The sequence below is a fragment of the Micromesistius poutassou genome, assembly GCF_964030765.1.
Source record: "Micromesistius poutassou genome assembly, contig: SCAFFOLD_5741, whole genome shotgun sequence".
Taxonomy (NCBI): Eukaryota; Metazoa; Chordata; class Actinopteri; order Gadiformes; family Gadidae; genus Micromesistius; species Micromesistius poutassou.
The window spans coordinates 1-14,522 of NW_028179911.1; the positions used below are offsets into that span (position 1 = coordinate 1).

At 44.8% G+C, this 14,522-nt stretch overlaps 1 protein-coding gene across 1 annotated transcript; it reads right to left on the bottom strand.

Moving 5' to 3' along the window:
- Window positions 1-779: 779 nt before the first annotated feature.
- LOC311371290 (uncharacterized protein) lies at window positions 780-14,405 on the bottom strand (the record flags this gene model as incomplete). The annotated part of the gene is made up of 6 exons (XM_084489448.1): window positions 780-841; window positions 1,078-1,160; window positions 1,568-1,726; window positions 3,354-3,467; window positions 3,594-3,707; window positions 3,806-14,405. Coding segments are annotated over 6 exons (11,132 nt in total), but the record flags the coding sequence as incomplete, so codon positions are not given.
- Between the last annotated feature and the right edge of the window lie 117 nt (window positions 14,406-14,522).

Genomic DNA, 14,522 nt, shown 5'->3' on the forward strand with positions numbered 1-14,522 from the left:
TATTTAGAAACACAAGGTGGGGCGACCGACCACCCACCTAGCCCCTACCCCCGGCCCTCCGCAGGGATGTTTCTGTAGAGCTTCCTCTCTCTCCCTGTCTCTCCACAGCCGGGCACAGGTGCTGTCCATCTGTGTGTGTGTGTGTGTGTGTGTGTGTGTGTGTGTGTGTGTGTGTGTGTGTGTGTGTGTGTGTGTGTGTGGGTGGCTGGGTGGCTGGGCTTGGCTGGCTGCCTGCTGGGTTTCCGGATGGGTGTTTGGGCTTGGACGAGCGATACCTGTCCACGCCTGTCATGCGCTCCCCCCGAGACAGTGTCCCTCACACCCTCCCCCACCACCCACCCACCCTCCTCCTCCACTCAAGCCGGAGGGGGGGGGAGGGGGGCTAATGCAATACCAGCGACCCCCCACCTCTCTCTCTATATCTCTCTCTCTCTTCCCTACCCTTCCTTGGGCCATCTAGATGCCTCCTGCCTTATCTCTGTTGTTGTTGGGGGGGGGTGGGGGGGTGGGGGGGCATCTTTGAAGTGAGGACATCACTCTGTAAGACATTGATGTACGTAGCAATTAACCACTTTCCTGTCCAGTGTGTGTGTGAGGAGGGGGAATGGGGTTCCTCAGCCAGAAGCCAAAACAAACAAACACACTCCCACTTAGGCACACCGCAGAACGGCCCATCTCCTGCCCCCGACTATGGGGCGGGGGGGGTGCCTGGTCACTTCATTCCCTCCTTTATCGCACCCCCGGGGGGGGGGGGGGGACCATAAGGGAAATAACATGACCTGTCGTACTGCAGCCGGGGCTCTACAGAGTCGCAGTGGACCACTCGAAATGTTCCTTTGTTCTGTGTCCCACACCCACACACAGACACAGCCACACAGGGCAGGGGGAGAATACGCCGTGCGGAGGCCACCGCCGTTCCCATCCCGACCACATTCGGTCACTTCCATGCGGAGGAGCAACTCCTACCCCGGATGGTGACGCCATCTTGTCATCAACATCACGTCCAAATATTTACAATGACTCGGTGCCATGTTTGTTGAGATAAAATAGTGTGAGAAAAAGAGCCCGGGTACTTACCAGAGGGTTGCCGTCGGTCCAGCGGAAGTCGCTGTCATACATCTTATCGTTCAGGCCGATCCACTGGTAGTCCTGGCCCAGACCTGCGACACAGGGGCAGAGCGAGAGAGAGCTGGGTTAGCACCAGGTTGACGGCTCCCTCTGAGAATTTGCCCTTATTTGGACTTTTTTGGTGAAAGGGAAACATTTGTTTAAAAAAAGAAAGTGTGTGTGGCATTACGAAAATAGAGACTCAATGTGAGACGAAAATGTGACGCCACAAATGTATTATTCGCTTGTTCTTCCGTTGGTACTAATCTCAGCTCATTTTGATAAGACGTTTTATAATTAAGTTCGAATACATTACGAAATACTTGATGTCGAGAAGCCCGGCTTAGCACTGCAGTCTCTTGCATGTATCTAATCTAGTTTATGACACATACACACACACACACACACACACACAGCTTATCTATTTGTTTTCGTCTGTCCGTCAAAGTGATAGACTTACGGTTGACAAACTGCTGCTCCTCGTGGGAAACTATACTGACGAGGTGAGCGCCCTGCATTCTGCACTCGCGCTCCGCTGTGTCCCAGTTCCTCCTCTGGGGAGAGTACTTGTAGCAGTGGCCCTGGAATTTATGCCAGCCATAGCCACATGTTTCAGTGTCTGATGGAGAGAGAGAGAGAGAGAGAGAGAGAGAGAGAGAGAGAGAGAGAGAGAGAGAGAGAGAGAGAGAGAGAGATAGCATCGATTTAGTAATTTAGCAGAAGTCTTTTTTGTAACTTTGGGTAATAAAACAGATCATCAGTTCCTTTGAACAGGGCTATGCTAATACAATGCATAGATAAACACTTCGGTTTTAGGGTTTATTGATCCAACCTTCATCCATGCAAAACTGTTTTTACTCCTAATCTAATCTTTCCAACACCTGAGTATTTTCAACCTTTAGGGCCTCTGCTATCTCTGAGTGAGACTATGTGCCCTGACAAAATATAGAAGGGGAAGAATGTTTGATGGAAGACTTTCTATGGCTCCTAACTGCAGCCATTCAAGGCCTCGAGGGCAGGAACAGAGGAAAGGCAAAAAATAATAATTATGATCACTCATGTTAAGATTGAATCGGATTGGGACATTGAGTCTGATGGAGCCTCTTAATCATTTGTAAGGTCTCTGTGCATGCTTGTGGGTATAGGTATGGCTACATAAAGATGAGGTGACATTTCTATTTAATGTCTGTTTCACTTGATTTGTTTCAAAAACATATTTTTTATCAAGACTCTCCTCAACCCAGCTGCTGACACATGGACCAAACAGACAACGTGGTTCTGATCAGTTCTCCCCTCACGTTCATAACGCTGTATTTCTCTACTAGCAGGATGTTTTGGGGCAACAGCTGGGACTCAGCATACAATGGGGCTGTGGTGTGAATCACTGCTGAGTGATCCCAATAACATCTTGGGCGGGGACACCGGCCTGTCAGGCCAATACGGATGATGACTTGGGCTGAGCAATTAAAAGGTCAAACTATGCTGCATTTGGGACTACATAAATCAAATGACGAGTCGGGGAATCACTCAGACGTTCCTATGGCGCTACTCACAACAGTTCATATATTAAAATGTAGTTGTATAGCAGTTGTAACAGTTGTATTAGTTGTTTTCATTCTATTAAACATTAACATCCTTGCTTGATGAAATAGCCAATGGGATATCTAACACATCCACAGTCAAATGTTTAACGTGTCTAAACATAACCAACTGAATATTTGTGAAGTGTGTAATGTATTGTGTGCTAGGTCTGTCAGCCTGACTCCATCAGTCAATGCTGCCCCAGGCTACCTGTTCAGTAACCCACATATTAATCAGACCTGGCAGCCTGCGGACAAGACCAGGAGACTACTGTTAAAAGCAGCTGCCATGATGAGATGGAGGCGCAGTTTGTGACTCATTTGTGTCTCATTGGCGAGGGTTTACATTAGAAGACAATGTTCTGCTGTTGTGGGAGTCTGAGAAGCTTCACAACCAGACTAAATCATAACTTGTATATGTAAGAGTTATGTCTAACATTGACTATGTTTATTCCCCAAGGGATTTAGGGGATTTCGTTTTTTTGAGATTGAGATTGAGATTGATGAAGGGGTTGAATAAAATCCATACCTCTCACAAAGTTGTCTATATTAAAATGTAATTTCATACATGTGGTCATTGTATACAATTTGAATGCATTAACAACACAATGCTAACTGAGGAAAATATATAAATATTGTGTCATACAGTACTCAAACTAAACTCACCCTCTTCGCAGTTACGGCCAGAATAGCTGGGAAGGCACACACATGTATGCAAGCCAACCCCATCAACACATGTACCTCCGTTACGGCAAGGGTTGGACTGGCATTCATCAATATCTGGAAATAACAGAAAACACTGAAATTAGTAGGCGTATTTGGTGGTATCTCATGATCTGAAAAAAGAAATGCCTTTAAGCGCCTGTTGTGATGAGAAAGGGGACACAGAGAGAATATTTGATGTACCTATTTCACAGTGGACTCCACTGTAACCAGGAGGACAGCTGCATGAAATGGTACCACCAGTCTTGAAGCAGGAACCGCCATTCAAACAAATGTTTTCCACACATGAGTGAATACCTGCGTGGATATAAAACAAACCATCTAAATAAAAAATACATAAAGACATAAACTCAGATCCCTTGGAATAACAAAATCAGTAAATTATTTTTACATACCTGGAATTTCAACAGTCTCACCGATGATGCTGTGGTCTATGTTCAGTCCAGTTTCAGCAGAGTTGCTGGGTTCTTCTCCACTGATCCTAAGTAATCCATCATTGAAGCGAGGTGTCCCATCCCGGTCCCCTGTGTCATTTTCTTTGGAGAATGGCAAAGGTGTGGTATGCAATGATGTAACTATTTCTTCCTGGCTTTGTGTCTTAGCCAGAGGCACGATTGTGGTCGTAGTGGCAGACACTGTGTCTCTGTCAACATTGGTGGTCTCCTCTCTCATAGCTGGCTCTCCAATCATCGGTAAACTCGTAGTAACATCTGCCTTGAATACAGTCTGGATGTCACCGGGGGCGGCTGAGGACTTTTCTCCAGTAGATTCTTTACTGGCCTCCACAGCAGGCACTTTGGTTATTATCATAGAGGGCGGGCTAGTGATGGCAGCCGATAGCTCAGTTTTGACTTCAACCTTGTCACTCTCCAGATCCACCGCAGTGCTTGTTGTCAGGCCCTCTGCTGTGCTGCTACTGCTTTCTGACACATGTTCAGAGGTCAGTGTGGATGCCAGCGCAGGCACAACAGGGGTACTCCCTGCTATTATGGACGATTGAGAAGTGCTTCCCTCATAGCCACTTTCACTGCCTGCTGAGATAAAAGACTGGCTCTGAGTAGTTTGTGGCAGAGCTGAGGGAGTGCTGATGGACACGCGTGATCCGCTTGGAGGTGCTCCTGGGTAAATCGGAACCGATTCAACCTTGGAGCGGTCTGGTGCTTCATAATCTACTGGGGTGCCATAATCCGGATCTGTGGTATTTGAACTGGCTTCTTCTAGAGGTTCAATTGTCCAAATGTCCTTTGAAGTTGACACATCTACAGGGGTAGCAGTTGAATCTGAGCTCTGGGTTGTCTTCTGAATTGGCAATAAGGGGCTGGTTGTGCTTAGTAATGCATCCTCAGAGGAATGATCGGTGTAAGGCACATGGGTTAAGCTGTCCTCAGATCTGGCCTGTTCAAATGATTCTGCAGGGGTTGTCAGATGTTGTAAAGGAGAAATTGTTGTGACAAACTGAATTTTGACATCAGGCTGTGATGTAGCAACTGTCAAATGTATGCTGGCCAATGGTTCAATATCTTCTTTGGTCCGATTGGGAGCCACGGCCAAGGTTGGGATTGGGGTGACTACTGTTTTCGTCTGAGATGTAAAACTTTCCTCTTCTGAGCTTGTAGAAGTTTCCTCAATGTGTGGCACATGAGGAGTTTGCCCTGTGCTTGTCACCATTTCATGTTCTTCCATCAACATCGGAGGTGATAGTGTGGACATCTCTCTGATGAAGATAACAGGTGTCCCATCACCTGAGGCTTCTGATTCAGAAACTACTGAAATGGGGGCTGCTGTTGGGTTCTCTGTGTGGCCAAGTGTTGATAAGTTATCCTGTGATGTAACCGGAATCAATGTAACTTCCTTGAAACTCAGAGTGGACTCCTCAGAATGTGTCTTGCCGCTTTCAGTTATGGCTTCAAGCACAGCGGGCCATGTGCTGTTGTAATCAACAACTTCATCGACACTAAAGAAAGGGGTTATCGGGTCTTTGGTTGATGCTGCAGTTTCACCAGATGTATTTTCAACACCATCCTGTTTTTCAGGGATGCTTCCTGCGGAAGTTGAAACTTCTAGGTTAGCAGTTGACTGGCTGGATGAATCATCTAACAAAGAGTTATCAGTTGTTGATGCAGTGGCAGCCTTTTCAGTAGCAGGGGAGGTGGTCCTCTCACTGGAGACCATGGCGATTGTTGTAGACGCTACTGTTTCCACTGAGCTGACAGCCACTGAGGAATGATGTATAAACGTAATCTCCGACCTGGCCTGCTGGTAAGTTTGTGCCGAGGACGTTACTTCTGGTACCGGCACAAAAGTGGTGACAAAGTGAACTTTGTCCACAGGTGTTGATGACGTTGCGATGGCAGAGGAAGGTACTGAGACCCATTGTTGAGACGAATCTTTATGAAGTTCCATTGAAGAAACTGATTCTTCAGTTGATTCCTTAGTAGCTTCATCTCTCTCTGCTTCAGTCAGTGTTTTCTCTGTGGTGTTCAGTGAGGACATAGAGGTGGATGAAGTATTTCCATCTATTCTAGTTTTCGGTGGTAATGTGGAGATGTTGTTTATGGCAGTGGTTGTATCCATTGTCTTGTCACTGGAGCCCTCAACATCAATGATATTTGCCGCTGATGGCTGTTTAGTAACTTGGGGTGAAGTTGTAATGTTTGTGGAAGACAGTTCATCAACATTTACTGAATATGTGTACACTGTGGAAGTCTCTGAAAATGATTTTGTGGCTAAGGTATTTGAGGACTCATCAACTGAGCTACTCCTCTCAGTAAGTCTTGGACTTGATGTGATAACTGCTTTTTGGGTGCTATAATGAGACACATGCCCCACACTTTGCTTTTCTGTGTCCTCTTGAGCTGAAATAGTGGGGATTGGCTCTTTTTCCACCATTGCTGTTGCATTGGCCATTGTACTAGGAGGGGTTTGTTCAGCTGAGTCTTCTTTGCTGGTCACATCTGTGCCAGAGGAAATGATGGGTTCCTCAGTGGCATGAAGGGAGGCAGTAGGGACTGTCTCTTCTGTGTTGCTATCTTTTAAGGGTTTGATTGTGCTGTACAAAGAAGGGTCCTCTGTAAACATAGCTGTGCTTGGCTGACCAGAGCTTTCCTCTGTTGTGATATCTGATATTGAGGAAAGGGTTCCTTGTTCTGCTTTCACTGTGGCAGAAGGCTCACCAGTAATATCTGATACAGAAACAGTTGGGGTCTCAGTACTGAACAGTGAAGAAGCGGTAGCCTTTACATTTGCTGTTACTTCTCCTTTAAGCATTGCTGTTGTCACAATTTCAGCTGATTCGTTTACGGCTTGAGAAGAAGGCAAAGTGGATGTGATTTCTGTGGTAGACCCACTGTCCTTATCGTTAATGCTGTCAGTTGTAGAATATGCATCCATCCGTTGAGTGGTTGGGTCGGCACTTGCAGCGGGGAAAGTGCTATATGGCACAGTAAATAATTTGGATTCCCCCGTGCTCTGTGGCACAAATGTCACCGTCTCAGCGCTGGATGACTCACTAGAACTACTAGAGCTGCCTTCTTCTTCATCTGTTGGGACAATTTTGATGTCTGCAGAGCTGCTTGTTGACTCTGAACGATGAGAGGAATTTTCAGACGATTCTGATGTTGAATCAAGGGTGGCTGGAGTGGATTCGGAAATTACCTCACCACTTCCAGAACCTTTTATCTCTTCTGTCCCATCCAGCATGGGTGTCATCGTAACTTCTGGGACACGTCCTTCTTCCTCAGTCTGAATGGTGGGAACCACAGAAAAAGTGTCTGCATCGATGATAGTACCATCTTTGTTAATAAGCCCAGGGTCTGGGCTTCCATGTTTCATGCCATCTGTCACTGTTGAGATAATTGTATCCTCATCTGTGGCTTCCTCTGTGAATATGCGAGTGGTGCTGGCTGATGGTTTGGTCCCATGCAGAACCATTGTAGGGGTCTGTTCACTTAGTTCAGCTTTGGTTTGGCTGCTTGTGGGACTAATAATCATAATCTGTTGGTCTGTCACAGAATGGTAAACGATAGAGGGGAAAGTGGTTGAAATGGATGGGGATTCACTACTGGAGCTTGACTTGGTGGTGTCACTTGAAGTGTGATCACTGACTAACTTCAAAGTTGCATTGGGCATCATAGTTGGATGGGAATAGTCTCTTGTTTGCTCAGCTAAAGTATTACTTTCGTCCATGCGGCTATGACTTGGCGTCTGTGTTGTTTCAGAACTCATGGTGCTTTGTGTGGCTAGGATAATCTCCCTTTCTTTTGAGGTAGCTATCTCATCAGAGACTGGTGTAACTGAAACAAAATACTCTGTTTCCCCTGTGGCTTCTGATGGAATCGAAGTGAATACCCCAGGCGTATGGAAACTGGAACTTTCTTCTTCCATCAAAGTAATGGTTAGGGTGGATTTCGATGTATCGGTCAACAAAGGCCCTAATGAGACAGGATGGGATAATGTCATATTTGAAGGGGCTGTGGTTGGTTCTTTAGTGCTGGAGAGGGAAGAAGCTGCTGTTACATCCGATTTTAAAATGGACCCTGTTGTTGTTTCATGTGACGACATTATTTCTTTTGGTATACCTGTGCTGAACATTGATGAGACATCTGTTAATCGGTCCCCTGAACCATCTGATTCTGTGTCGGTTTTTGCCGTTGTTATAGAAACTGTCTCATCAGTACTTGTAATTGTTTCTGGGAAGGTTGCATCGATATGCTCATTTGTAACCAAGACTCCTGTGGTAGACTCGGTTGTGTAGACAGTTGAATCTGTTACATTGGAGGGCTGAATGAAAAAATCCTGTGTGTGGTCAGCTGTGCTTCCATCCGGTGACAAAGAGATAGTGACAGTTAAAGTCTCTGTGCTTGTAATGTGTTGAGATTGGGTTGATGATTCTGAATCCATGGTTGGCTGTTTGCTCAAATAGGTTGAAGTTGCAAAACTTGGTACTGCTGAAGTGCTCTGCTCATCCATCTCACTCTTATCTGGGGCAGAAGTGAATTCCGGTAGTTCATAACCTGATCCATCAGTGCTCCCCAGATCTTCATCCACATATGAGTCACCAGAACTCTCCATGTCAATGAATGTTGAAGTTCCTCTTGTGGGATAACCACGGGATTGCAGAGTTGTTGATGGAGACAATGTAGAAACTGTGTTTTCCATTGAGGTTTCTTCCTTTGTAGCTTCTGAAGGTGTTTCTATTGGACTTTCTTCTGTTGACTGTATTGTAGATGCAGAGACACTGGTTGCAGTGGACATATATGTTGGCAACAAAGTTGCTATAGTGCTAGATGTGTCATCGACCGATGATATATCTGTACTTCTCTGATCTGTTTGCTCACTTGAGATGGCGGTAGCTTTTTCAGTGGAAAAGGAGGGAGATGCAGAAGTGCTAGATATTGTAACAGTAGCTGCTTGTTTTCCTGGCTCCTTTGTACTCGACACAGAAGTTGATGTGATAGTAACAGTCTCTTGTGTGGACACATTCGATGTTTCAACCCGTGAGCTCTCTTCAAGCGTTGAGGATGAAACTGAACTATCTTCTGGTGCAACAGAGCCCGTCTTTGATTGACTTGTTGGTGTCTCAGTGCTGTACAGAGAGGAGGCTGGATGTGGTGTTGTTCTTGAACTATCACTTGTTTCATGGGATTCTTTTGTGACTGATGGATTCTTTGTGCTGAACATAGATGTTGATTTTGCAGAATCTGTTACAATGTCTTTGGTAGACCCATCAGATACAAGTTCACCAGAGCCTTCCTCTATTGTTGCGAGAATTGATCTAGCCTCTGCCGCTATAGATGTTTGATCTTTAGAAACACTTTCTTTGGTTTCTGTTGTAAATGCTGGTTTCTCTGTACTATAGAGCGAGGAAGGTGCAGACAAGGTTGATCTTAAATCATCAATAGCTTTATCTGATGCTGTTGTCACTGCAGGTTTCTCTGTGCTAAACAAAGAAGAAGCGGTGGTTGATATAATTAACGATTCATCAGTAAACATAGTCGAAGCCACGTCCCCTGAAGCTTCTGCTCTAGTAGAAGTAGATACTGCTGCTGTGTCCAGCTCTGTGCTTGATACAGAAAGGGAAGGGGAATATTCCAGGATAGAGGGTTCTTTGGATGGCTCGGTTGATGCCAAACTTGATGCCAAGCTGATTATGGAAGTTGTCTTTGTGACATCTGAGACAACATATGTTGATGGCATCACTGTCTGATCTGAAATATCCACTACATTTTCAGATGACACTGTGGACGGTCCCTCTGTGCTTGCCAGGGGAGATACAGTTGTAACAGCAGACGTCTGAGAGAAAATGTCAGGAGCTTCATCACCTGAACCACCATCATCTATAGATGGTAGACCAGAACTCATCTCTGTCTTCTCTGTGACAATGGAGACTGATGTCTGGGATGTCTGAACTGTGACTGCACTCTCCTGTTCTTCAGAGGGTAACATGGTTGGTTTCTCAGTACTCAACAAAGAGGAGGATGTGCCAGCTGAGGTCTCACTGCCTTGAGATATATCTGTACTTGTCTGTTCTGGTTGCTCACTTGAGATGACGGTAGCTTTTTCAGTGGAATAGGAGGGAGAAGCAGAAGTGGTAGATATTGTATCAGCAGCTGCTTCTTTTTCTGGCTCCTTTGTACTCAACACAGAGGATGATGTGATAGTAACAGTCTTTTGTGTGGACGCATCAAATGTTTGAACATCTGAGCCCTCTTCAAGGGCTGACGAGGAAACTGAACTATCTTCTGGTGTAGCAGAGTCTGTCTTTGATTGACTTGTGGGTGTCTTAGTGCTGTACAAAGAGGAGGCCGGATATGATGTTTTATTTGAACTGTCAGTTGTTTCATGGTATTCTGTTGTCACTGATGGTTTCTTTGTATTGAACGTTGATGTTGATGATTCTGTTTCAGTCTCTTTGGTTGGAACATCAGATATAAGTTCACCGGAGCCCTCCTCTGTTGAAAATTCCAATACAGTTTCTGATGACACTGTGGATGGCCCCTCTGCGCTTGCCAGGGAAGATACAGTTGTAACAGCAGACATCTGAGAGAACATGTCAGGAGCTTCATCACCTGAACCACCTTCATCTATAGATGTTAGACAATTGTCAGTTGTTTCATGGGATTCTGCTGTCACTGATGGTTTCTTTGTGCTGAATATAGATGTTGATGAATCTGTTACAGTCTCTTTAGACCCATCAGATATAAATTCACCGGAGCCTTCCTCTGTTGTTGCAAGAATTGAACTTGCCTCTGCCACAACAGTTGTTTGATCTTTAGAGACTCTTTCTTGCGATTCTGTTGTGACTACTGGTTTCTCTGTACTATAGAGTGAGGAAGGTGCAGACAAGGTTGATTTTAAAGCGTCAATAGCTTTATCTGATGCTGTTGTCACTGCTGGTTTCTCTGTACTGAACGAAGAGGAAAAGGTACTTGATATAATTAACGTTTCATCAGTCAATATCGTAGAAGTCAGGTCCACTGGAAATTCTGTTTCAGAAGTAGTAGATACTGCTGCTGTGTCCGACTCTGTGCTTGATCCAGAAAAGGAAGGGGAAGATTCCAGCATGCCAGGTTCTTTGCTAACACTATAATCCAAGATCTCATCACTAAACTCTGTGGATGGCTTGGTTGATGATAAACCTTGAGAGTTGGTAATGGAACTTGTCTTTGTGACATCTGAGATGACGTATGTTGATGGCATCACTGTCTGATCTGAAATATCCACTACAGTTTCCGGTGACACTGTGGATGGCCCCTCTGTGCTTGCCAGGGAAGATAGAGTTGTAACAGCAGATGTCTGAGAGAACATGTCAGGAGCTTCATCACCTGAACCACCTTCATCTATAGATGTTAGACCAGAACTCATCTCTATCTTCTCTGTGATAAGCGAGACTGATGACTTTTCTGTCTTAACTGTGACTGCACTCTCCTGTTCTTCAGAGGGTAATGTGGTTGGTTTCTCAGTACTTAATAAAGAGGAAGATGTGCTAGCTAAGGTTTCACTGCCTTGAGACATATCTGTACTTGTCTGTTCTGGTTCCTCACTTGAGAAGGCAGAAGCTTTTCCAGTGGAAAAGGAAGGAGATGCAGAAGTGGTTGATATTGTAACAGCAGCGGCTTCTTCTTCTGGTCCCTTTGTACTTAGCACAGATGATGATTTGATAGTAACAGTCACTTGTGTGGACAGATTAGATGTTTGGAACCCTGAGCTCTCTCCAACGGTTGAAGATGAAACTGAACCATCTTCTGGTGCAACAGAGCCTGCCTTTGATTGACTAGTGGGTGTATCAGTGCTGTACAGAGACGAAGCTGGATATGCTGTTGTCCTTGAACTGTCAGTTGTTTCATGGGGTGCTGTTGTCACTGATGGTTTCTTTGTGCTGAACATTGATATCGATGATTCCGTTTCAGTCTCTTTGGTAGAAACATCAGATATAAGTTCACCAGAGCCCTCCTCTGTTGTTGCAAAAAGGGAACTAACCTCTGTCTTCTCTGTGACAGGCGAGACCAAAGACTTTTCTGTCAGAACAGTGAACACACTATCCTGTTCTTCAGAGGGTGACATGGTTGGTTTCTCAGTACTTAAAAAAGAGGATGATGTGCCAGCTGAGGTCTCACTTCCATGGGATTCCTTTGAACGTGTCTGTTCTGGTTGTACAGTTGAGATACCTGTGGCTTTTTCAGTGGAAAAGGAGGGAGATGCAGATGCGGTAGATATTGTAATGAAATCTGCTTTTTCTGGCTCCATTGTACTCAACAAAGAGGATGATGTGATTGTAACAGTCTCTTGTGTGGACACATCAGATGTTTGGACATTTGAGCCCTCTTCAAGGGCTGAAGAGGAAACTGAACTATCTTCCGTTGTTACAGATTCTGTCTTTGATTGACTTGTGGGTGTCTCAGTGCTGTACAGAGAGGACGTTGGATATGCTGTTGTCTTTAAACTGTAGATTGTTTCATCGGATTCTGCTGTCACTAATGGTTTCTTTGTGCTGAATATAGATGTTGATGAATCTGTTACAGTCTCTTTAGTAGAACCATCAGATATAAATTCAGCAGAGCCTTCCTCTGTTGTTGCAAGAATGGAACTACCGACTGCCACAATAGTTGTTTGATCTTTAGAGACACTTTGTTGAGATTCTGTTGTGAATCCTGGTTTCTCAGTACTATAGAGTGAGGAACGTGCAGACATGGTTGATTTTAAACCCTCAACAGCTTTATCTGATGCTGTTGTCACTGCAGGTTTCTCTGTGCTGAACGAAGAGGAAATGGTTGTTGATATAATTAACGATTCATCAGTAAATATCGTAGAAGTCAGGTCCACTGGAAATTCTGTTTCATGAGTAGTAGATACTGCTGCTGTGTCCGGCTCTGTGCTTGATCCAGAAAAGGAAGGGGAAGATTCCAGCATGACAGGTTCTTTGCTAATACCATAATCCAAGATCTCATCACTAAACTTTGTGGATGGCTTGGTTGACGATAAACCTTGAGAGCTGGTTATGGAACTTGTCTTTGTGACACCTGAGAGAACGTATGTTGATGGCATCACTGTCTGATCTGAAATATCCACTGCAGTTTCCGATGACACTGATGACGGTCCCTCTGTGCTGGCCAGGGAAGACACAGTTGTGACAGCAGACATCTGAGGGAACATGACAGGAGCTCCATCACCTGAACCACCTTCATCTATAGATGTAAGACCAGAACTCATCTCTGTCTTCTCTGTGACCGGCGAGACTAAAGACTTTTCTGTCGGAACAGTGAACATACTCTCCTGTTCTTCAGAGGGTAATATGGTCGGTTTCTCAGTAGTTAACAAAGAGGACAATGTGCCAGCTGAGGTCTCATTTCCATTGGATTTCTCTGCAATTGTCTGTTCTGGTTGCACAGTTGAGATGGCTGTGGCATTATCCATGAAAAAGGTGGAAGATGCAGAAGCAGTAGATATTGTAATAGCATCTGCTCGTTCTGGCTCCATTGTACTTGACACAGAGGATGATGTGGTAGTAACAGTCTCTTGTGTGGACACATCAGATGTTTGGACATTTGAGCCCTCTTCAAGGGCTGAAGAGGAAACTGAACTATCTTCCGTTGTTACAGATTCTGTCTTTGATTGACTTGTGGGTGTCTCAGTGCTGTACAGAGAGGACGTTGGATATGCTGTTGTCTTTAAACTGTAGATTGTTTCATCGGATTCTGCTGTCACTAATGGTTTCTTTGTGCTGAATATAGATGTTGATGAATCTGTTACAGTCTCTTTAGTAGAACCATCAGATATAAATTCAGCAGAGCCTTCCTCTGTTGTTGCAAGAATGGAACTACCGACTGCCACAATAGTTGTTTGATCTTTAGAGACACTTTGTTGAGATTCTGTTGTGAATCCTGGTTTCTCAGTACTATAGAGTGAGGAACGTGCAGACATGGTTGATTTTAAACCCTCAACAGCTTTATCTGATGCTGTTGTCACTGCAGGTTTCTCTGTGCTGAACGAAGAGGAAATGGTTGTTGATATAATTAACGATTCATCAGTAAATATCGTAGAAGTCAGGTCCACTGGAAATTCTGTTTCATGAGTAGTAGATACTGCTGCTGTGTCCGGCTCTGTGCTTGATCCAGAAAAGGAAGGGGAAGATTCCAGCATGACAGGTTCTTTGCTAATACCATAATCCAAGATCTCATCACTAAACTTTGTGGATGGCTTGGTTGACGATAAACCTTGAGAGCTGGTTATGGAACTTGTCTTTGTGACACCTGAGAGAACGTATGTTGATGGCATCACTGTCTGATCTGAAATATCCACTGCAGTTTCCGATGACACTGATGACGGTCCCTCTGTGCTGGCCAGGGAAGACACAGTTGTGACAGCAGACATCTGAGGGAACATGACAGGAGCTCCATCACCTGAACCACCTTCATCTATAGATGTAAGACCAGAACTCATCTCTGTCTTCTCTGTGACCGGCGAGACTAAAGACTTTTCTGTCGGAACAGTGAACATACTCTCCTGTTCTTCAGAGGGTAATATGGTCGGTTTCTCAGTAGTTAACAAAGAGGACAATGTGCCAGCTGAGGTCTCATTTCCATTGGATTTCTCTGCAATTGTCTGTTCTGGTTG